Source organism: Suncus etruscus, chromosome 7 (genome assembly GCF_024139225.1).
Source record: "Suncus etruscus isolate mSunEtr1 chromosome 7, mSunEtr1.pri.cur, whole genome shotgun sequence".
Taxonomy (NCBI): Eukaryota; Metazoa; Chordata; class Mammalia; order Eulipotyphla; family Soricidae; genus Suncus; species Suncus etruscus.
The window spans coordinates 7,898,983-7,922,401 of NC_064854.1; the positions used below are offsets into that span (position 1 = coordinate 7,898,983).

Below are 23,419 nucleotides of genomic sequence, written 5' to 3' on the forward strand. Positions count from 1 at the left end.
CCAGGTCCTGGGCAGTGAGAATGGGTCCCCTGTTCATGTATCTGCAATCTGGGGTACCTGCCCCCCTCAGTTTGGATGCCTGGGCTACATAGGAAATTACAAGCCAATCTGCCCTTCTCTGTTGTTTCTCAGCTTGTGAATGGGCCTGAGTGAAGTTACTTGGACTCCCCCCAATTGGAGGGGGTCTGGTAGTTTCTCCTAATGACACTTGGCCAGGATCTACATGCCCCATGGGTGTGGTTTGGTGTTTAGCCTACTGATCCAAGGGCTGCTCAGGGGACCATGCAGTATCTGGGATCTAACTTGGGGCCCCACGTGCCAGCCCTTTGCACTCTACCCAGCTGCCTCCCAAGTGGGCTGAGGCTGCTGGATGAGCAGCTGGGGACCCCTCCCACCCCTCTTACCAGTCCCCCTATTCCCCGGTTGCTGATGCCTGTGGTCAGTGAGGGGGAATAACCAGTCACCTGCTGGTCACAGGGTCACTGGTTTGAGACCTGAGGCTGGTGGCTGAGGCACTGACATGCCCTCTAGATCTTGCATTGGTCTTGGCCCAGCTGCTCTGGGCACCCCGCCAGATATCCAATACCCAGGACTGTGTCTACCACAGTCTGGGGGCAGCTTCCAAGGTCAGTTCCTTCCTTCTTGGGGTGTTTGTCCCAGTGGGCATATGCACCCTCCAGACTTCACTGCACCCCTTTATAGCCTAGAGGCCCCGTGTCCAGAGACTAGAAATCATTAACCTTTGCATGCCTGAGTAGTGGGGTGCATTCCCCTGTAACTTAAGAGTCTAATTTGGAGAGACTGCTCAGGGCTGCAGTTTCTTCATGGCCCTTCTAGTGGCCTGTGATTGAGCTCCTGCCTTTTGGCCTTAACTTCCCAGAGAGGGACAGACAGAAGTTTCTTGAGGGGACAGCTTGGCCCTATTTCCCCAGCTCAGCCTTCTGGGCACAGAGTCTGACTTACAGGGACTGTTTGTCCCATTCATGCTGGCTGGGCCCAGGGCAAGAGGACAGAGGGGAGCCAGCCTTGCCCTTGGGGCGTAACAAGTACAACTCCTGGACATAGCCCTGCTTGTCTTTTTTTGTTTGTTTGTGTTTGATTTTGGGTCACTGCTCAGGGGTTACTCCTGGCTCTGCACTCAGAAATCGCCCTGGCAGGCTTGGGGGACCATATGGGATGCTGGGATTTGAACCACCATCTGCCCTGGGTTGGCTGCATGCAAGGCAGACGCCCTACCTCTGTGCTATTGCTCCAGCCCCAGCCCTACTCATCTTAAAGCCTGGCTCTGCCTTCGTCTTCTTCCCCACAGCATCTCCCAAAGCTCCTGCTTCTGTAGGAAGCCCTGTTGCTACCTCTTTCTCTTTTCTTCTCATTCCCCACAGCCACATCTACCAGGAGGTAGTTCCAGGTTTGGGGTCGAAGCTCTGTGAGGTCAGCCCAGTGTCCGGGATGGCCGCTTTCACCTTTCCCTTCCTCCACCATTCACAGGGCTGGCTTCTTGCCTCTTTTCTTCTGGTGACAAGGTTCCAGCCGCAACCCCAGACATTGCCTCTTCATTCCATTTCACGTTCAGGACAGGTAAAGGGAGGAAGTCCCAAGTTTTCCTTCTTTGCCTGTCTCCCCATTTCCGAATTCCCTACAAGAGTGGGTTTGCCACCTTTTCTCGCTGGAGGATTTGGACTGGTTCTCACATTGGCAGTTCAGGAGTGCAGGTCTTAAAGGCTTTCTTAGTTTTTTATTATTATATTTTTATTATTGTTGTTTGTTTCAATTTTTTTTTTTTGGTTTGGGGCCATACCCAGCGGTGGTCAGGGCCTACTCTTGGCTCTGCACTCAGAAATCCCTCCTGGCAGGTATGGGGGACCATATGCGATGCTGGGAATCAAACCCAGGTGCATCCTGGGTCAGTTATGTCGTGCAAGGCAAACGCTCTACCACAGTGCTATCTCTCTGGCTCTTTGAAGATTAAATTGCATAAAGCCAAATTGGTTCCGAAGGCCAGAGCCTGTAGCCAGGGAGGTGCGAGGATGTGAGACTGGCCCCTTGTCCATTTAGGCTGAGGGTGGTGAGCTCTGCACACACCCCTGGTCAGTCTCTCTCTCTCTCTCTCTCTCTCTCTCTCTCTCTCTCTCTCTCTCTCTCTCTGTCTTTCTCTCTCTCTTTCTCTCTCTCTCTCTTTCTGTCTCTCTCTCTTTCTCTCTCTCTCTCTCTCTCTCTCTCTCTCTCTCTCTCTCTCTCTCTCTCAATTGTTCCCTGCTCAAGTAGAAATGCTCATTTGTGAAGCTGCCAAGTCGTCGTGTGTCCCAAACATCGCTGAAGAAGAGGCTGCCTGTGGGGCCTGAAGCCTAAGGGCCTCAGCCAGGCCCTCTGCTGCCCACTCAGGCCTGAGTTCCCCTCCTCGCTCCACCTGGAAGCAAGTGTCGCATCTTCCCTCGCTTGGATGACCGGGACACCAGCCAAGAGCTGAGTTATTGTTTGCCAAGAACAAATTTAAATTGGATCCGCAAAGCCCTTCAGATGTCAGGCAAGGGGCAGAAGTTCTTGGACATGCCTGAGGTGTGGGATTGCCATGTGCAGGAAGCGGGCTGGGTGAGGCAGGAGAGCCGTGATTTGCTCTGGGCTGAGGACGCGCAGATCCAGCTCCTTGCCCTGCATCCCTGTCCTGGGCCTAGGCGAACAGCAGCTGGGAGGTGGCACAGGCTGTGAGGACCTTCCTAATAAAAGGGTCCCGGGCGGAGCCAGAGCCATAGCACAGCGGTAGGGCATTTGCCTTGCATGCAGCCAACCCAGGATGGACGGTGGTTCAAATCCTGGCATCCCATATGGTTCTCTGAGCCTTCCAGGAGCAATTTCTGAGTACAGAGCCAGGAGTAACCCCTGAGCGCCACTGGGTGTGACCCAAAAACCAAAAACCAATAAATAAATAAATAAATAATAAATAAATAAATAAATAAGTCACTCATTCCTGCAGGTTTTCAGCTGAGACAGACGTGAGGGACTGGGCACCCTCAGGCCTTGGTCTGGGGCAGCAGGTTCAGGATGAAATGAAAGATATTTTTTGGAATTTTTTTTTTTCTGGGCAACATGGAACAGGAAATCGAGTCAAAGTCTTTATGCCCAAAACAAACAGAAGACAAGTCGGAAGGGAAGATCCAGAAATCTCATGCATGCTGGCCTACATACATGCTGCTCATGCTGCTCCCATGGGGCAAATCAAGGGGACTCAGGACTTGTCCTGATTCGAGAGGTTGGAGCAGTTATCTGCTGGAGGTACAACAGGTGGGAACAATTCTGAAAAACTGTCTCCCTCACGAACTTTAGGGGCACACATAGGCCTTTGTTCTCTTTGTATGTGTATGGCATTGGGCGTGGTTGTGCGAAGGTATCGTGTGATGTGTAAAGGGCACCCTGGCAGCCCTTTTAGGGCCATGAGGTGGCCAGCATTTAAGATGGCCGAGCAAAAAGATAGAGGCACGGTGGTGGGGGGTGGATGTGGGGGAAATCTCGATCCTGGACTGGAGCTACTGTGCCCAGCTACAGTTCTGGAGGCAAGATAGCAATCTGCCTCCCACTCCTGAGCGCCCCGAGTCAACTGGGGCTACGTGGGAGATTGTGCTTCCTAAGCAAAGGGCATCGGGGTGTGTATGAGAGTCAGTGATCGCTGTGTGAGCCTTAATGATAGTCCTGGCTGCTACCACGTGGCCGGGACTTCCTCCTCACCTGCCTGCACACGGGTCATTTTCAGAGGCCCCCCTTTCAGGCGGGGGCTGTAATCACTGGATCAGCGGGAAACCTGGAGACATGTGTCAGTGGTTCCGGAGACAGAGCTGCAAAGTGAGTTTGAACTTGGCGGTCCTGTCTTTCTGAAACTCGATGCTGGCCTGTAGTGTGACTTGGGGCATGCACACACACACACACACACACACACACACACACACTGAGAGAGCCAACAGAAATGCCACAGCCTTCTGCTGTTGGTGGGAGTCCCTGGTGAAACCCTCCTTTGTTTTTTCCTTGGGGATGTTGGGCCACACCCAGCAATGTTCAGCTCTGTGCTCAGAAATCGCTCCTGGCAGGCTCAGGGAACCATCTGGGATGCGGAGGATCGAACTCGGGTCTGGTCCAGGTCAGCCGCATAAGGCAAACACCCTCCGGCCTCTCTGTTTTCTGAATCCAAGATGCTGGAAGGTTCCTGCCCTGAACTCAGCACTAGAGCCAGCCCATCCTCGATCCTCCACACCGTGAATGTTCTGCTGAGCTCCCAGACCTGGGTCCCTTCTGCAAATTTGAGGGGCTCTGAAACTTGCACAGTCCTTTGTCACCTGAGACATTTGTATGCCTGTCTGTCAAAATAGAGTGGAAAAATAAGTGCACAAAGTCAGCATTTGCAAGCAGAGAATGTGGGAGGAAGAAATGTGTTTTCAACACATCCTAAGGAGGGTTCGGAGGTCCCACCTTGGGTCTCCCAACCTTTGAAAAAACGGGGTTCTGTAGTGGAGATTAAGCCCGTTTTTGAAGAGAGGGGATGGAGGGCATCATCTCTCTGGACATGATCTCAGGAATCCTAGGAAGAGGGCTTGGGGAAGATACTCACGGAGAAGTGCTTCCTGTAGCCATCCCTGCCACTCCTGTGCTCGGAGTGGTTCAACCTGCTTCATTTTGTTTTTAGTTTTAGGGGCCACACCTGGCAGTGCCTAGGAGTTACTCTTGGCTCTGTGCTCAGAAATCATTCCTGGCAGGCTCAGGGGACCCAATGATATGCCGGGGATCGAACCTGGGTTGGCTGCGTGTCAGACAAATGTCCTCCCTGCTGTGCAGTTGCTACGATCCCTGTTTATCTTTCCCTCCAATTCTTCCACTTTCTGGAAGAGGCTTTGCCGTTACAGGAATGTGACTTGACCTCGCAGCCTGGGGGTCCAGCATATCCCCCTGAGAGTTCTCCGTGCCCTGGGCCATTCTGCCTACCCACTCCACCTCTCCTACTCTCAGATGCTGCCTCTGTGCCCAGCTTACTATTCTTGGGACTCAGGTCCAGTGCAGGTCCTCGACTCTTACCCTGAAAGGGAGGTGGGAAGGGAAAGCTATGCAGCCTCAGAGCTGCACCTGCAGACCAAGCACCCCCCTAATGAGTGTAGCTGATGGGATCCAGACCCCAGGATTACAAATTCACATTTGATTTGATTTGCTCCAAAAAGACCTGGACCAGCTGCACCAGTCCAGCTGACCTGGAGTCTTGGCCACTGTGGGGAGGTGTGGACAGCCCCCCTAATATCCTGGGGAGTGGTGGAGCCACAGAAGTCTCTGGCCCACTCCAGCTGCATGGGGTGGAGTGTGTGGTTTGTGGAGGCCCTTCAGCACTGACCTCAGTCTCAAGGAATTCTCACAGTACCTCAGAGAGTGGGGACCCCTAGTACCCCTACTTTGCGGTGGGAAGTGAGACTGGTAGAGGGTTTCCTGTCCCAGTCCATGCTGGTAGCAGACAGGCACTGAGTGACCCCTGGGAAGTCACCCCCACAGCCTGACTGAACCCCAGATCTCCCTGTCACCCCCAAAGGCCTGTCTGAACCCCAGATCTACCCTGTGTGCAAAGCTTCTGGGGTCTCCAACTAGAGGGTCAGAAATGGGCCGTGATTTTTAATCCCTGCCCAGGTTGGTGATTTGTTAGAAATGGCGGGCTCAGGGTTGGAGTGATGGCACAGTGGGGAGGGCACTGATCTTGTGTGTGACCAACTGGGTTCGATCCCTGGTACCCTACATGCTCCCCTGAGCCCTGCCAGGAGTGATCCCTGAGCACAGAGCCAGGGGTGAGCCCAAAACTGAAGGAAAAAGAAAAGAAAAAGGAAAAAAAGAATTATAGATTGGGATATTGGGCTCTGATGGGCAAGCTTGGTATATTCCAGCCCACACCTTCTCTGCACCCCTCTCACTTTCACAGAGTCTGGGCAACTGCTTTTTCCTCCCCAACCTTCTTTTTTTGTGTTTTTGTGTTTTGGGGGGGCTACACCAAATAGTCCTCAGGGACTACTCCTGGCTTTGTGCTCAGAAATCATTACTCCTGGCAGACTTGAGGGACCATATGGGATGCTGGGGATCGAACCTGGGTCGGTTGCATGCAAGGCAAACACCCTACCACTGTGCTATTGCTCTGATCTCCTTCCCCAACTTTCTTTCAGGCTTACATCTTTTGCTCCTGGAGTTACAGCAGCTTTACCAATATCCCATCAGAGGGATGTGGGAGGGGAGGGTCAGGCTCTAGAAAGTTCCATGGTGCAGGCAGGAGGCCTCCATGCTCCTGAGCTCTGTGCTTCTAGTGACAAACTCCCAGCTGGTGACCAGCTCCTGGTGGCCCTGAGACTGGAGGTGGGAAATGTGGTGCTGACATGTCTTGTCTTACTCACAAACTGAGAGAGAGCGCCATGCTCTGTCTCTGATGATCCCCTGCACCTCCATTGTGTCCCTATGTCCCAACATGGCAGGACTGAACATATGGCAAGAATCCTCAAAGTGACCCCGAATCCCCTGAGCACTGCCTGGGCGCTATCCCCAACACAGAACCAAAGGACAGACAAGGGCAAAGTGCAGAGGGCTCCTTACAGCCAGCTCCCCTCTTGTGTGTTCCCCAGAATGTTCTATGTCTCTACGCAGTGCTAGCATGTCTCACTGAGAGCAAGGCCTGGAGGCAGGAAGGGTCTGTCTGAACTCCAGTCCCACATGGTCCCCAGAACCCACAGGACCCTGATGCCCCCCAGCGCCGCTGGGCCCAAGCCCTGGAACGAACCATCTTGGCACGAAGCTAGGTACCAAGCCCTGAGTCTGGGCACACCCATCCCCCCCCCCCCCCCGCAAAGAAATGTAGTTGGGTTGAGATAAGGGGGTGCGCCTTTCAGCCCCATCGTGTGTGTGTGTGTGTGTGTGTGTGTGTGTGTGTGTGTGTGTGTGTGTGTGTGTGTGTGTGTATGTGTGTGTGTGTGTGTGTGTAGGCAGGTACAGACTTGCTTGTGTGTGCTGCGATGTCCATGCCTGGGTGTTTGGGGGACGGGTCTGTTTTGGTGAACACAAGCTCCTGCCCCCGGCCCCCTTCTTCCTTGGCGCCACAGGATAACATTGTTCTGAGCATGTTGATTCCGGAGCGTTTAATCTTGTGGCTCAGCCACCTCCGCCTCGCCCAGCTTCACATCTGGGTTGCTGATGACAAGGAGGGGGTCCGTCGAACTGGCAGCAGTGGACCCAGGCGCCCCGGGAGCCCTATGTGGAGTCGCTGGGGCTGTGTTGGGAGCTGGAGCCTGGGGTGGCGAGTTGAGATGGAAGCAGTGAATGGGGGCGATAGGGAGGGGGGAAAGAGGAGCACTGTGTGAAGAGCACGAGAGGACAGAGCCTGCACACGCTCCCCCTTCTCTGGGTAGGCTGGTGCAAGGCCAAGCTGAGAAATTTGCTGTCGCTTCAGAGCCTCCTCTTGGTTGAGCTGTCTCCACTGCCCTGAGGCCGGTGGTGGTGTGTGGCGAGGATAGAGAGTATGGGAGGTTGTGGGTGTGAAGGACCTTATGGGTGTGTGTCCATGTCTTGTTGTTCCCATCTGTGAAATGGGCTGGATACAGTGTTGGTGCTAGGGACTGGGTGGGCCACGTTGGGGGTGCCTGTGTGAGTGATGAGAGTGTGGGGGTAGGATGTCTAGGGCCATGCTGATTCAGCCAGGGTAGGGGCTGGGGAGCAATACCACCGTGTCACTCAAAGCAGCAAGGGTAATATCACCCCACGCCGAGGAGTGACAAGGAGTGACGGGAGCAGAAGAGCACGGACTGTGGTGTGCTCCCCTTAATGTTCACAGGGGAGCACTGGCTAGGCCCACAGTGGGGCTGGTGGGCTTCAGCACTGGTTCTCTGGTTGGGCAGGTTGCTGAGTTGGGCCTTGTGGTCTGGGCACACTCAGGATATGTGCTGGAACATGCTGGAATGTTCTGGCCAGTGGGACAGGAGCTCTCAAAGCTAAGGAGAGATTCGTGCTGTTCCTCCCTTTGCAGGGGGCCTGGTTTTCAAGGTCTGCTCTTTGGCCCCACTTACCCTTTTTGGTACCTTTTGGGGCCCAAGTGCTGCCCCCAGAATGGAGAGCCCATTCTTGAGGATGAGGTGGGTTGCCAGCCCCAGGCATTTTCTAGTGAGGATCCCAAGCTCTCTGCCCTGACCCCTGATCCCTGACCCATGTCCTTCGAGGGATGCTCCCGCCTGCCCCCGTGTCAAATGGGGGCTTTACCATTTGGTTTGCTCTGTGCCTGAAGCTGACACTGAGAATGGGGTTCTTGGGACGGGGGTGCAGGGCTAGCAAGTGAGATCTGGGAGGACCCTGACAAGCCTGGGCTCTCTCCTGGGGGGGTCAGAGCCCTCTGCCTGAGACCTCTTCCTCTTCTTTCTGAGTGGACAGCCTGAGAGTGGATGATCCACAGCATTGAGAATCGACTAGTTGGAAGATTTCAAATGCTTTTTTTTTTTTCATTTCTGGGCCACCCAGTAATGCTCAGGGGTTCCACCTAGCCATGCACTCAGAAATTGCTCTTGGCTTGGGGGACCATATGGGACTCCAGGGGATTGAACCCAGGTCTGTCCTGGGTCAGCCACGTGCAAGGCAAACGCCCTGCCGCCGGGCCATTGCTCTGGCCCTTTCATATGCATTTTTGAGAGCCAGAGAGTGAATACAGTGGGCAGAGCACTTGCCTTGCGTGCAGCCAACCTGGGTGAAATTTCCAGTGTGGCATTCATTAGGTTCCAATTTTTATCAATTCTCTGCCTCATATTCCTGCAGCAGGAAGTGGAATCGAGTGGAACCCCAGAAGGCTGCACCTGCCTCCCGACCCTATAGGCCCAGTTCTGTCATGCCCCGACTGCCCCTGAAACACAGGCTGCCCCTCCATAACTTGGGTGAGCCCCATCCTGGAGTCTGGTTTACATAGGCTAGCACAGGAGGCAGCAACAGGGAGCAAAGGGGCCTGATTCTGATGAGACTGATTCTCAGAATCCAGCACCTGCCCTGTCGCCTCCCTCTCTGGGGTCTTGGACCTGTGGCTCTTGTCCAGCTGCTCTAGAAGGCCAGGTTTTGGGGGGCCTGGATAAAGCGCCATGCTGGGCCCCACTCCGTCTCTGGAGACTTCCCTTCAGGATCTTGTCTTCTGCCCACATGGAAGTTGGCAGACACCCCTGCTGGGGTCCCTGAGAACCAGATACCTTTCTTGGACCCCCACAGGCTTTGGATGGCACCCCCTGCCCATGTAGTGGTCCCTCTGCAGGTAGAGCCTGGGGTGGAGGGGAATGCAGCCAGATTCTAGCTTGCACATGGGCTCTGGGTCTTCTAGTAGCTTCTCTTTAGCCAACTGCAGTTTTATTTTACTCCCAGCAGGCCCGAATTCGATCCCCAGCTTCCCACATGGTCCCTCGAGCCTGCTAGGAGTAATTTCTGAGCACAGAGTCAGGAGTAACCCCTGAACACTGCCAGGTGTGGCCCAAAAACCAAAACCCAAATCAACTCAGCCCAGACCTTTCCGGGCTTCTGGGACTCCGTGGGCAGTGCTCACCCACCCTACAGGCCATTGACACATGCTCGAGGGTCCAGGGGGACCTTGGGGGGTGGGCGGGGCCTGGCACCCACCCACTTTTCTCAGCCAACAAGGAGTGGCAGAGGCAGGGGGGATAGGGGAGGCAGGGTCTGGGCTGGGGGGGGGCAGAGTGAACCCCAGTTCCTAACAGGCCCCCTGTTCCCCTGCAGTGGAGCACGACAAAGAGTTCTTCCACCCGCGCTATCATCACCGAGAATTCCGTTTCGACTTGTCCAAGATCCCTGAAGGAGAAGCGGTGACAGCCGCTGAGTTCCGCATCTATAAAGATTATATCCGGGAACGCTTTGACAACGAGACCTTTCAGATCAGCGTGTATCAAGTGCTTCAGGAGCATCTGAGCAGGTGGGTATGATGCCCAGGGCCCCCCACTGGTCAGCTGCTATGCGCCAGGCCCTTAAAAGAATCTTTCTTGAAATGAAACCCAGAGGAGAATCTCTCACAGGAGGTGTGAGCTTGGGGACGGACGGACTGAGAATTCTTCTGGAAATTCATTTTTGGGAGGTGGGTTGAGTTTTTGGGTCACACCCACTGGTGCTCAGGGATTACTCCTGGCTCTGCATTCAGAAATTTCTCCGGCAGGCTTGGGGACCATATGGGATGCTGGGAATGGAACCTGGGTTTGTCCTGGGTTGGCTGCATGCAAGGCAAATGCCCCCCTGCTGTGCTATGGCTCTGGCCCCTCTCCTGGCAATTCTTGGCCTGTTGGGGTCAGTGCGAGTGTCTGAGGACTCGAAACTTCTAAAGGTGACCAGTCCTTCTGACATTCTGGGGTCTCCCGGGCTATATACCCTGTGACATTTAGGGGGCCTCATGTTGAGTGGACTGACGCAGGCTTGGCCACACACAGAACCCCAGCCCTGGGATGACTTTTTAGTACCAGGGCAATGTGGCATCTCGGTGGTTTGGATGTTGCTATCTTTTGCTCCCTCTGGGTTTTGGTGCTCAGGAATCACTTCTCACAGGGCTCAAGGGAAATCCAGATTTGATTTTGATATGAGCTGCTGGAGTCTGTCCACTGTGCTGGGGGTGCATCCTGGGCTTCTTCTGTCCTGCTGTTCCTTTCTGAGCCCTGAGTTTGGGGTGAATTAGGCAAGCCTGGCTCCCTCCTGTCCCCATCAGCTCAGTATAGTGGGTTCCAGGTTGAGGGAATGGCCTATGACCCTGCAGGTCTCTGTTCCCCTTCCTCCCATGCCCCCTTCTTGGGTCCCAGCTCTTGGGGGGGGTCGGGGGTCACAGAGCACTCTCATGGGCCACTTCGAGTGGGGCTGGTGCTGGGTGAAAGGTGTTTCTGGAGACCTGTCACTTTGCTGCCTGGATTCCGAGTCCAGCTGGGTCCAGCTGCTGCCAGGCTGCCTGTGAAGGTTCAGAGGGGGGGGGGTGCCACAGAATGCTGAGAAGGGGGTTGGGTCTGAGGAGAGGCCCCATCCTACACTCTCAGTACTCCAGGGGATTGTCTTCCCCCTTGGGAAGCCCCCCCCCACCCAGCCCTGTCCCCAAACCAGCACAATCCAGGTAGCACTGAAGGGTGACAGGAGGCGGCTGGATCAGTCATGTCTGAGTATTTCTGTTCCTGTTAGGAGGGAATGCCCAGGTCACTTTGTTCTCTCCCCGTGGCCTTGCACCCCCAAACCTAAGACCTCATATACCCACAGGAGAAGTGTGACTTTTTCTTTGCATACCAAGTAGGTGTCTTGCCTTGGTCTCCATAAAAAGCACCTGATTATTGTCCAGGGGGATGGGACCCAAAGTATGGCCCAGGCTCAATGGTTCTGAGAAAGTAGTGTCTGAGGGCGGAAGGAGTGTCTAAGGGTGGAGATCCCTGGCTGTCTTGGGCTCAGAAGCTTCCAAAAGTTTCTGGATCCTTCTTGCTGCTTCAAAAGGAAGGCTAGTCCCATGTGTCTCACCACCCACCTCAGCCCTGGGGTGTGACCTTGACCTCCTGCTGCCTTTTCAGGAGTGGAACCAGTTGACCAGAGTGCCCGCTCATCCTCCACACCTCTCCTTTCTCTGGGTCCCTCCACAACTCCCCCAACACCCCTGGGTTCACTTGGGACCTTCTTGTAAGTTCCTGGGGTTCATTCTACAGATCATGTCTGGTTCTGACCCAGCTGCTGACCTCACAGGCTCTGGGGAGAGAGTGGGGGTGATAGGCAACATCTCAAAGCCACCGAGGGTGCCTCTGCTTCTGCCACCCTCAGTCACATGGGCAAACTCGGGGATGGGGTTCAGAGCAGCCTTGGGGCCCCAGGATGGAGAGTTTTGAAAGCCCCTGAGAGGACACACTGTGGCTACTCATGGAATTTTGCATTGTCCAGCAATGGCCACCAGTGGGGAATGCCACACATCCTCAGGGAGGAGACATGGTTGCAAAGCTGACCCTGAGTACATGGTGACATGGCCACCCTGCCACCCTCTCCTGGCACGGCCTGCTGACCTGCTATGTCCACTATATGGGGGATTCCCAAGCAGGACCCTCCTGGGGACCCCTACCCCAGGGACATGATGGACTAGGAACAGGGTCCATTCTGCCACAGACACTGCTCACAGAGAAGGAGCAGTGTGGCGCCCCCGGCTGAGCCAGCAGAGAAACTGAGTCATAGACCAGCAGCGGGGGTGAGAGAAGGATGTGTCTTCCCTGCCCCGCCTTCCTCCCTCCTGCAAAAGGGCTCCTCTCTCTTTATAACCCAGGGAGGAAGTCAGTGCCCACTGAGTAAACTGAGGCAGGACACGTGCAGCGGTCACAGCCTAGATCAGAGCCTCCTGATTCACTTCCTTCATTCGCTGTGATTGTGGCTGTCATGGGTCTCCTGGCCCCCCCCTGCCCCTCCCGAGCACTGTCCCCAGGGTTCCCTTGCATCCCAACTTCATCTGGTGCATTCATTCCAAGAACTCTGCTCTCGGCCCTTGGCTGTCCTAGTGGAAGGAGCCTTTTTCCACATGTATTAACATCTGGGTTTCCTATCAAGACCTGTAACTGCCTGAGCCTTTTTAGCAAGCAACAAAGGGAATTCATGTCTCTCAGTCTGGTCCTCTGCGGCTGGGGGCCGTGGTCAGGGCAGACGGACTCACTGGAAGGGCAGGGAAGCCCTCGGGGGCCACACGGTTCAGGACGACCCTTCTTCTGCTTAGTTCAAAGCAGACCGGAGGGGACACCTGGGTGGCACCTGAGCTGCTTCCTGCTTTCTTCAAAGGTCCATTACCATCATTTCCTATTCTTTCCACCATGTCCTGCCAATCCAGGACAGAGGAGGGAAAGTGGTGCTAACCATTGTGACACCCAGCTCTTCTCTCCTCTCCCCCAAGGGATCCAAGACAGACATTCCCATTGTGCCCAATCTCTGCCCAACATGGCATTGCCCGTGTCCTCAGCTCTCCATAGTGCCTCTCCAGGACCTGCCTGGTTCCCCAGTCAGGCCCCTTGGTGATGGCATTTGATGAGGAGCCTGAGGCAAGGGTTGTGTATGAGAAACAGTGACCAGAAAGTGATTTGGGGGCTGTAGTACCCCTCTGTGCATGCACAGGAACAGGACATTTAGTGGGGGGGCTCCTTCTAAGTTCTGGGGCTGTTCTGCCCTTTGGGGAGTTAGCATCTTTTATACCCTCAAGTGTCACAACCAGAGATCCTGAAACACTCAGGGACATATATGGTGGCAGTAAGACCTACACAGGCTCATAGGAACATGAGAACCACATGCCTGGATTTTCTCTGAGCTCAAAGAACACAGCCCCAGGAGACTCCCCTGGTCTCAATGCCTCCTCCATATGGCACCCCACAGTCTGGCTTTTCCCGATCTGTCCTGCCTCCCATCACCCTACTCTCCTGCCTTCTCCCTGTTCTCTCCCGCCTCCATCTGAGCCATAAGCATCCAGCAGTTCCCGAGCAAGACCAAGGGTCTGATGTGAGCCAGGGCCGTGCATCTGTGGCATTTCCCTGTGTGCGTGTGGGACAGGCCAGACCCAACCTCTCTTGCTCCTTCTATTTTGATCCGGGGCTACAGGAAATGGGGCGCCCAGGAAAAGTCTCAGCAAGGCGCCCTACCTGGCGCCTCGCCTGCCTACCTCCCACTGCCAGACCAGCTACCCGCAGCCCTTTTTCAGAAAACCATTTCAGAAACCCAGTGACACCAGCCGGCCTTTCTGGGAGGTGCAGGGACCGCCCAGTCTTACCTTGTCCAAGCTGAAACCTCAATAGCTTTGGAATGAAATGACAGGGTACAGGGTTTCCCAGTGAGGGGAGTTTTGGGCCCAAACCCTGGGGCCTTTGTTTTCTTTTTAAGGAATAGAGGAACCACTCAAGCAATGTTTTGGGGTCCCTGAGGTCCCCCAGCAGCATTCAATAACCAGATCCGATGCTTCAGAGTGTGATGCAGAGTTGCTCAGAGTCTGGGTGCAAAGGGCCATCAGGGGTAACGGGGTCCCCATGAGGTTGGGGACCGGCCTCACCATCACATCAACTCTTAGAGTCTCCCCAACCCTGAATCTTAGTGAAAGGCCCAGAGCCAGCCTGAAAGTGGATTTGCAGTTGGCTCCGTGCCCACCTGCGGCTCTGCCCGTTTGTGCTTTTGGCTTGCTTCCCACTGTGGGGACCAAGGGCCGAGACACGGAAACAGCCCTGGGGAAGCCGGCTCTGCGGGGGCAGCGGGGTGTGAGGGTCTGCGGCTGACCGCAGTGTGTCCTCTGGCAGCTGGCCCCAGAGCCAGGAGGGGGGCCCCGGCCTGATACCCCAAGAGATGGAGGTAGATCTGTGTCCTCTGCAGGTGGTGAGTCAAGACGTGACATTCTCCCTGGCCTGGGGGAGACCCCCTGAGGTGTGGGCATCTTCTTGCCACCTGTGGGGGGAACCTTCTGTGCCCTCAGCTCTCAGCTGGGGGCCAGGGCCGCAGCACAGGGAGCTGTGGCCCACAAAGAGGTGAAAATGCAGAGGACAAAAGCAGGAACCCCAAAGAATGGGCCATAGGGAAGGTTCGTAGACTGCAGACCTGGACAGATGAGGCTGGGGGACTGGTCCATCCTGGGGAACCACTGCTCCCCAATGCACTGGTGGGCCATGCCCCCTTTTCTCCAGGCAGCCTGGTTTGCACCATTGGTTTTCCCTCCCACTATAAAGCATGATTAGAGAGAGTATTATTTGTTTGTTTTGGGGGGCCATATTCAGCAGTGCTCAGGAGTTTCTCCTGTTGGCAGTCAGGGGTCCCTATGGGTTTCTAGGTATCTCAAACTCAGGTCAACTACATGTAAGGCAGGGACCCCACCTACTGTACTATCACTCTGATCCCCATGTCAGGGAATTTTGACTTTTTCTATTATTTTGGTTTGTTTTGGGGTCATACCCAGCAGCACTCGGGGGTTACTCCTGGCTCTGCTCTCAGAAATTGTTCCTGGCAGGTTCAGAGGACCATATGGGATGTCAGGATTTGAACCACTATTTGTCTTGGATTGGCTGCATGTTAAGGCAAACGCCCTGCCATTGTGCTATCTCTCTGGCCCCCATTTTTTTTCTTTCTTTCTTTCTTTCTTTTTTTTTTTTTTTTTTGATGGGTATCTCTGGAGGTTACTCTAGAACTTTGGGGAACTGAGTGGTTTTCAGGGACCATGTTGCTTGGAGATCCTACATGGGACCCCATGTGCCAAGTCTGAACTCAGCCAGTCCTTTTGTCTGTAGCCCGGCCCTCAGTGACTACAGATGTCATATCTTGAGTGGTTAGACCCAGCTAGACGTGGTCCTCGAGCACTGTCATAGGAGCTGTGGTCTTAGAGCAGAGTGGGCTGTAGGGGCAGGAGGAGGTAGTTGGAGAAAGGAGATGTGCCACATGAGGAAAGCAGTGATACCCCCAATTCTGTGAGCACTATTGCTTCTGTCTGTCTCCTGGGAAGAGGCTCGGTGGGCAACATTGCTCAGATTCTGGTTTTGGTTTTGCTTGTTTGTTTTGAGGGTCTTGGGCCACACCCGGCAGCTCTCAGAAATCACTCTGGCAGATGGGATGGAGTGACAGCATTGAGGTAGGGCGTTTGCCTTGCAACCAACCCAGGATGGACCCAAGTTTGATCCGCGGCATGCCATATGGTTCCTGCCAGGAGAAATTTCTGAGCACAAAGCCAAGAGTAACCCCTGAGCACTGTCAAGTGTGACCCATAAACAAACAAACAAACAAACAAAAAAGAAATCACTCTGGCAGACTCGGGAGACCCTATGTACGCTGGGGACCGAACCCAGGTCGGACGCATACAAGACAAATGTCCTCCCTGATGTCTCTTTCTCTGACCCTTGTTCAGTCTCATGCTCAGCGGTGCCTCTGGTTGGTGCTGGAGGGCAAAACTGGGAACTTCTGGGGATGGGAGTGGGAGCTTCCTCGGGTGAGGGGTACACCTGGAATCTCCGAGGCTCCAGCTCTGGGCTTCCCATAGACCATCTGTATAGTTCTGAGCACCAGGCTGAGGTGAGCCCAGAAGACCTCATACATAATTGGGGTGTGCCCCGAAACCCAGGAGGCACTGACCCCCACTGTGGGCCCGTGTTGAGCTCCATGTCCCCCTCCACCTCTGGCTCACATCTGTGTAAGCAGCCTGAGTGCAGCATTGAGACGGGGGGGAGGCCTTTCTTTATGCTGAGCCATGGGTTGTGCCCTCGAGCATTGTCGCTGGGCTCGAAGACTTTGCTGAGCCCCAGATGGACTTTCCCTAACTCCCCAACCCCCCCATCCTCTCCTGCAGTGCCTGTGGGCGGGGCACCGACACAAGCAGACAGGGTAGGGGGGCTCCCAGGGGAAGCTGTGGAGGTGGAGACTGATTTAGACCCCATGTCGTCTGGCGCCCCGTGCTAAAGAAAGCACATTTAAAAACAGATGCTCCTGCCTGGCACAGGGCCCGGGCCGCTGCGGACAGGGCAGTTACAGGACAGTGGCAGGACAGGATGGTGACAAGACAGCGACGTGACAGGACAGGACAGTGACAGTGACAAGATAGGACAGGACAGCACAGCCATTGGCCTTGGTAGGAAGGTGAGGCATCCCCTGAGATGCTGGCACAGTGGGGGGCCTGGGCTATCCTCAGCTTCTTGGGCCTTTGATGTGTACACCAGCAGTATCTTCTTCACTTCCTTCCTTTCCTTTCTTCCTTCTGTCATCTCTTCCTTCCTTTCTTCCTCCCTTCCTTCTTCCTGCCTTCCTCCTCTCCTTCCTTCCTTTCCTCCTTCCTGCCCTTCTTTCTTACTTCCTTCTCTTCCTCCTTCCTTTCTCCCTCCTTTCTCCCTTCCTACCTTCCTTCCTCCTTCCTTTCTTCTTTTCCTCCTTCTGTCATTCCTTCCTTGCTCCCTTCCTCCTTCCTTTCTTTCTTTCTCCTCTCCTTCCTTCCCTCCCTCCTTCCTGCCCTTCTTTCTTCCTTCCTTCTCTCCCTCCTTCCTTTCTCCCTTTCTCCCTTTCTACCTTCCTTCCTTGTTCCTTTCTTCTTTTCCTCCTGTTATTCCTTCCTTCCCTCCTTCTATCACCCCTTCCTTCCTCCCTCCTTCCTGCCTTCACCCCTTCTTCCTTCCCTCCTTCCTGCCTGTCTTTCTTCCTTCCTTCTCTCCCTCCCTCTCTTCTCCCTTCCTTCCTTCCTTCCTTCCTTCCTTCCTTCCTTCCTTCCTTCCTTCCTTCCTTCCTTCCTTCCTTCCTTCCTTCCTTCCTTCCTTCCTTCCTTCCCTTTCTTCCTTCTCCCATTTATCCACCCATCTTCTATCCACTAAAAAAACAGTTAGGCCTTTATTCCTTCTCTCTCTCTTTACATTAGAGGGAGAGAGACTGACCTGTGTCTGTGTCAGCATCATTCTGGCCTCCCTTTCCTGTTCTGGAAGCATAAGGAACCAGCATTGTATGGCTGAAAAACATCTGCTCTGGTGTTCGGCCTCTGGGCTCAGTTTCAACCTTGGAGGTCTATTCCTGGCCAGGTGTCCTTGGGCACATCACATACAACCCACCTGATCACAGGTACCAGAAGCCCTGCAGCCTGGGCTGGGATTGAGAGAAGAAGGCATGTGGGAAGCTTGGAATCGTGCCTGTCCAGTGACACGTCCTGACCAGGGTGGGCTGGACTCTTCATGGTCCCTCTGGAACCCCTCATGGACCATCTCCGAGCAGACGGGCTATAGCAGCTCCATGTCCCCACCCAGGTCCTGCAGAGTCTGAAAGCGGCTCTCCCCTTCTCCTGTGGGACCCCTTGGCCTCTCCTCTTTGCAGGGACTCAGACCTGTTTCTGCTGGACAGCCGGACCCTCTGGGCATCAGAGGAGGGCTGGCTCGTGTTCGACATCACAGCCACCAGCAACCACTGGGTGGTCAACCCCCGGCACAACCTGGGCCTGCAGCTGTCCGTGGAGACCCTGGATGGTGAGTGCTGCCCTCACCTGCCGTTTGTCCTCCTGGCCTCTGGGGGTGTTCAGGAGCCACTGCAGTAATGATGGGTCCCGCTAGCCCCACCCCGTAACCCCTACTCTGTGGCCGCTGGCTGACCACTCTACTTGGTATAGGCCAACTCATGGCTATTGGCCCCCAAATACCTGGCATCGGTGGAAACGCAGCTTCTTGTTTTTACCCCAAATCCCGCAAGAGTGCCAGCCTCCAGGGCCCCCAGGATGTAGGTCTGAGGTGCTGGTGTGGTTCCCAGCCCTCTGGAATGTTAAGTGGGGTCCCCTGTCTGCACTCCACATGCGAGAAGCATGTCTAGCTGTGTCTCCTCTAAATAGCGCCACTGCTGCCTCCTTACTCTCCTCAAAGTTCAGTTGCCAGGACTAAGGCATGAAACCCTTCACCAGAGAGACCCCAAATCCAGCTTGGCTTGGCTTGGAAGGTGACTAGGCTTTGCATGTGCCCCGTTTCTCCTGCCACAAGCGCCTTGACTGTGGCGGAGATGTTGAAGCCACTGCTTCTTCCTTACTTACACCAGTTTTAGGGGGAAAATGGTCAATTACGTAGGAATGGGGACCTGGCCGGTGGGTCTGGATTCCTGGCGCTGCTCAGGCTAAGAAGCTCTTTAGGTCTGTCCCCCAATGTGCTGGTCCTGGGGTGCAGGCCAGCCGGCCCCTCCTCACAGGCCCCATCTACATCTCTGAAGTATGGCCGGGATGCACAGACGGACTCCACGCCCCAAATCAGGTGTTTCCCCTCTCATACAAATGGGAGCTGGGTGCCATGATGGGTGCAGCTTGGGATGGGTCTCCAGAAGAGGCAGAGTTCCTGGGTTTGAGACGCTGGCGTCTCTGGCAGCATCAGGCCACTAGGCTCTCTTTCCCCTACTTTGCCATCCGCTTGTCCTGGGGAATAGCCATCTGATTGCTGTGCCGTGCCCAGTGGGTGCCCAGTGGTCTGGTGCCTCCCCTGCCTGTGTGAAATGGACCCCTCGGTAGCCAGAGCAACCAGTACTCCCCAACTTTTTGTTTTTCTTTTTGTGGGGAGCCTCCCGAGGCATAGTTAGGGGACTCTGCCCCTTCCTGCCATTCTTCACTGACCTGGCCAGCAGTTCTGTGCTAGAGCCTGAGAATGTGGTGGTGCCCAGCCTTGTGGTACTGGGATGATCCAGATCACCCCATGAGGCTCAGGGGACTGTGGAGTGCCCCAACTTTATGCTTGCTCCTGGCCCAAGTGTTTGCACTCTGAGGTTTCCTCCACCCCTCATTGAGGCTCCCCTGCTTCCGTTGCTTATGGACAGCTCAGAGACTGCTAGCCCTTTGCTGGATGTCTTCACGATGGGAGTCTCTGGTCCCCACTCCCACACACATTGGGGCTGTTTGGGACTGGGCTTCTATTTCTACTGGGGGACCTCAGCCTGGTACCCCTTTAACCCACTTTGTGTCCCTCACAAGCTGGGATGTTTCCGCTTTCGCCAGTGGGGGAAAAAAAAACTTAAGCTCACATGGATGGCGTACAGGCATCTCAGGGGCTATTATGTCCCCATGGGGGCTTGTGAGTTCATGGAAACCCCAAGGGTTCCTACTCAGGACCTGCTGGGAGCTGCAGCTACCCGCAGAGACGCGGAGCTGTGGAAATGCTGCGGCCCAGGCCAGGACTCTGGGAAGCAGCATTTGCAGAAAACGTTGCTTCAACCTGCTAGTTTCCCAGATGGAGTTTTGTGGGAGAACTTGGGGTACTTGTGGGCCCTGTGCTCTGTAGGACTTCTCAGAACCTTTATCCTGCGGGCAGAATCTGTCCTGAGCCTCAAAATAGCAGGGATCAAAGGAGATCATGTTAGCCTCTTCTTGTCACAAGAAGACAAGGAGCTGAGCCATAGCACAATGGTAGGCATTTGCCTTGTATGTGGCCTACTCAGGATAGACCTGAGTTCCATCCCTGGTATCCCATATAGTCCCCCGAGAGCCTGCCAGGAGGATTTATGAGCACAGAGCCAGGAGTAACCCCTGAGTGCTGCTGGGTGTGGCCCTCCCCCCAAAAAAGATGAGAAGGACTCCAAAGGCTGCAGAAGATGGGCCCCTCCTCAGAAGCACTGCTTTCTCTGGATGGGAGCCCGAGACTACACCTCCCAGCCTTACCCCCCCCCCAAGAGTTTTCCTGCTATCCTTGGAATCCCCCAGAATTGGTATTTCTGCTCCGTACCAGGCCTTGCCCTGCCAAGACAGCCATTCTTCAAGGCAATGGTTAGAGCCAGGCTCTGTACCCCCTCACCCCCAACACACCCCGAAGCACCATCCCACGTGCACATGACCTGACTGAGTCATAAGATGTTCCTATCTGGAAAATGGGTTAATAATAGTTTCCAGCTCCTGGGGCGGTGGCAGTGGCGTGTCAGGGCGCGGTGAGCTCATGCCATGACCGGCTTGGTGGCCCCGCCCATGCAGCTGTGGGTGAGGAGCCCTTAATGCCTGTCCCCCAAGATCCCCAATCCCCAGCACCAACTTGTACCACAGGTGGGGACTTACTCGGCAGGGGCTCCATTTCCCCAAGCCTCCAGGACGGTTGTCATCTGAGATCGGGACTGTCCTCCCTTTAGTACGGCCTATGGGTAGGATGGATGAGATGGGCAAAGTACTAATCTTCTGGCAGGGGTCTGGTGTCCGATGGGGCCCAGGAGGACCATCCCTGTAGCAGTTGGACCTGCGGGTGTCCCACCTGGACATAATTCTCAAAAAAGGGGACATAGTGGTTTCCTGTCAGAGGTCTGGTCCAGGGACACATGTTCTCTAGCCCTCTATGAATCCCTTGATGCCCTTCGCTGGCAGGTCCGGCTGTGCCACCAGCCTTGGTACAGGTAGACCCTAAACCTCAAGCAGGCTGAGTCTGGCCAGAGTTGGGGGCAGCAGGGAATGAGGGGCGTCGGGCCACTTATCCCCATGCAGATCTGGTCTAGGCACAACCAGGGTCTATGTGCCAGACATCTGGAGGTGGGGGAATCCTGCCTGCATCAGCATGAAACAAGGTCCATCAGTGGCCTTGGACCCAGCAAAGCCTGCCCCCACTTGGAAGAGGAGACAAGCACTGAGTGGAGGTACCCCAAATAAGAGGGTCCCCTGGAAGCTGCCAGAACTAGACCCTCTACCCACTTCAGGCCTAGTGTCTTAACCTGCACAGAGACCAGCCTAGCGCGTACCTAACGAATCACAGATGTCTCGAACCTTCCATTTGTCTGGCCTCAGGGTCCCTCAGGGGGCCTCCAGATGTCCCTGAGACCACCCAAGATGCTTATGGCCTGGTCTTCCTTCCACAACTGTGACCCACCTGCCAGTCCCCCTTGGAGACAACCAGCGGGGCCCATTCCTACCGAACCCCCAGTTATCCGGCAGCCTGCTGGCTCCCAGGGGCTGGTCGCTAAGGACAAGGACAGGTCTGTTTGTGCAGTTGCAGGTGACAGGCCACCACAGTCCACAGGTCTGGTCCCCATGGCCTCTACCCTATCATCATGTCCTGATGGTGTGACCTGGGCTGGGATAGATGGTTTTTCTGCCTCACCTGTCCCAAGTTGGTGTCCTGGCTTTGGGGGCACTTCACAGCCCAGCAAGTCCCAGGAACCTGGGCTCTCCTTGTACATGTCATCCGGGCCTGCTTCGGACTGGGAACAAACTGGACTGGACCCTGCAGGATAAGGTCCATGTGGGAGAACCAGGCCGGACTGGACCGACTGGACTGTGCTGGCCCAGCTCCATGTGGAGGAGCCCCCCCCACATCAGGCCCATGACTGAGCCCAGTATCCGATGGGCCAGGCCCTCAGCAAGTCCGTGACAGATGCTGGGTGGGTAGGGTAGGGGCTGGTGCATACAGGAAGTATCGCTCATGGCCACCCAGGTCTGGAGCCCCGAAACCCACAAGAGCGTGTTGGGAGACTCAGACCCCTTTGCCCTGGAGCCTCCTTGACTTTGCCACATGGAATCCACACATGTGTAGCCCAGAAACAGTGTCAGCATCTGCCCCGGGGTGTCTTCCCATCACCAGCTCAGACCCAAGGGACCACCAGGAGTTCGTCTTTGTCTCACCCTTCGCCTCCAGCCCCCCACGCCCCCAAACCCTAAACCAGGGAGGTTCCTCCTTAGACTTGGCCATCCCCATCCCTGGCTGTCTCCCGCTGTCCCTGCATGCAGCTGTGTCTGGTCCTTGTCCAGCTCATCCCGAGGCAAGGACTGTGGAGCTCCCTGGGGCGAGGCAGAGCCCTATATGCGAGGCTGGGGTGAGTCCCTCCTCTGCACAGCTGGTTCCCAGGTGCCTTCACCCCCATCGCCTCACATCCTGTTTGCCCAGAGCCCAGTGAGGGGAGGGGAGCTGGGTCCCAGGCCAGGCCTCCATCATGCGCCTATGAGGGCCCCGTGGCTGTCTCTTTTTTTTTTTTTTTTTTTGGGGGGGGGTCACACCCAGCAGTGCTCAGGGGTTACTCCTGGCTCTATGCTCAGAAATTGCTCCTGGCAGGCTCGGGGGACCATATGGGATGCCGGGATTTGAACCTCCGTCCTTCTGCATGAAAGGCAAACGCCCCACCTCCATGCTAGCTCTCCGGCCCTCTTGCACCCAGTGCTGAGAGATGGTATCTGGATGAAACTAAGGATGTGCAGGCTTTCTGGGGCCAAGGGGCTGGGTTCTTAGGGCCAAGGGTAGCCATGACTGTGGGCTGGGCAGTGCCCCCTGCATCTCCCCAAAACCCCCTCCTAGTCCTTTTGTGTCGCCTCCATCTGTGGAGTATCACTGGGCAGTTTTCTCGAGTTCCCTCCCTGCATCCCCACTGCAGTGCCCACAGGGACCCAATTCTGCACCCCCAGTGGTACCCAAGTTCTGATCTTTCCCTCCCTGAGGACTCTTCAGGTCCTGTGGTGAATCCAGCATCCCTGGCCAGTGTCTGTCACTGTTTCGCTCAGGCTCAGGGGAGAGTGTCTGAAGTAAGGCCAGTAAACCTGCCCTCTGAGCTGGCCTCTCTTGCCCTTGTTCTTGAGCCTCTCAGAAAGGACCAGGATTCCCTCAGAAAGCAAACTAAGCAAAGAAGATTCCTCTGGTGCTCCAGGCTAGAATGTTGGGTTTGAGCCAGTGGCCAGTGACATCTCAGAGATGGCCGTCTGCAGCTCTGCTCCTGTCCCATGCTTTCCAGAAGGAGACCTTATCTGGAATTGGTCCTCTTTCCTCCCTCGGTTCTGCCCAGGAAAAGACAGAGCTGCTTCTGATGCTAGATGGGGAATTTTTTTTAACTTGATTGGTTGATTGTTGGGCAACACCCAGGGGTGCTCAGAGGACACTCCTGGCTCTGCACTCAGAAATCACCCCTGGCAGGCTAGGGGACCATATGGGAGGCCCGGAATTGAATCAGGTCCCTCCCAGGTTAGCCCCATGCAAGGCAAATGTCCCACTGCTGTGCTATCTCT

At 55.3% G+C, this 23,419-nt stretch overlaps 1 protein-coding gene across 1 annotated transcript in view; it reads left to right on the forward strand.

Moving 5' to 3' along the window:
• BMP7 (bone morphogenetic protein 7) overlaps positions 1-23,419 on the forward strand; it is a 53,216-nt gene that overhangs the window by 16,737 nt on the left and 13,060 nt on the right. Inside the window, exons 2-3 of the mRNA XM_049776347.1 lie at positions 9,751-9,943; positions 17,812-17,960. Of these exons, the coding sequence (XP_049632304.1) occupies positions 9,751-9,943; positions 17,812-17,960 (342 nt within the window). The remainder of the gene's footprint in view (positions 1-9,750; positions 9,944-17,811; positions 17,961-23,419) is intronic.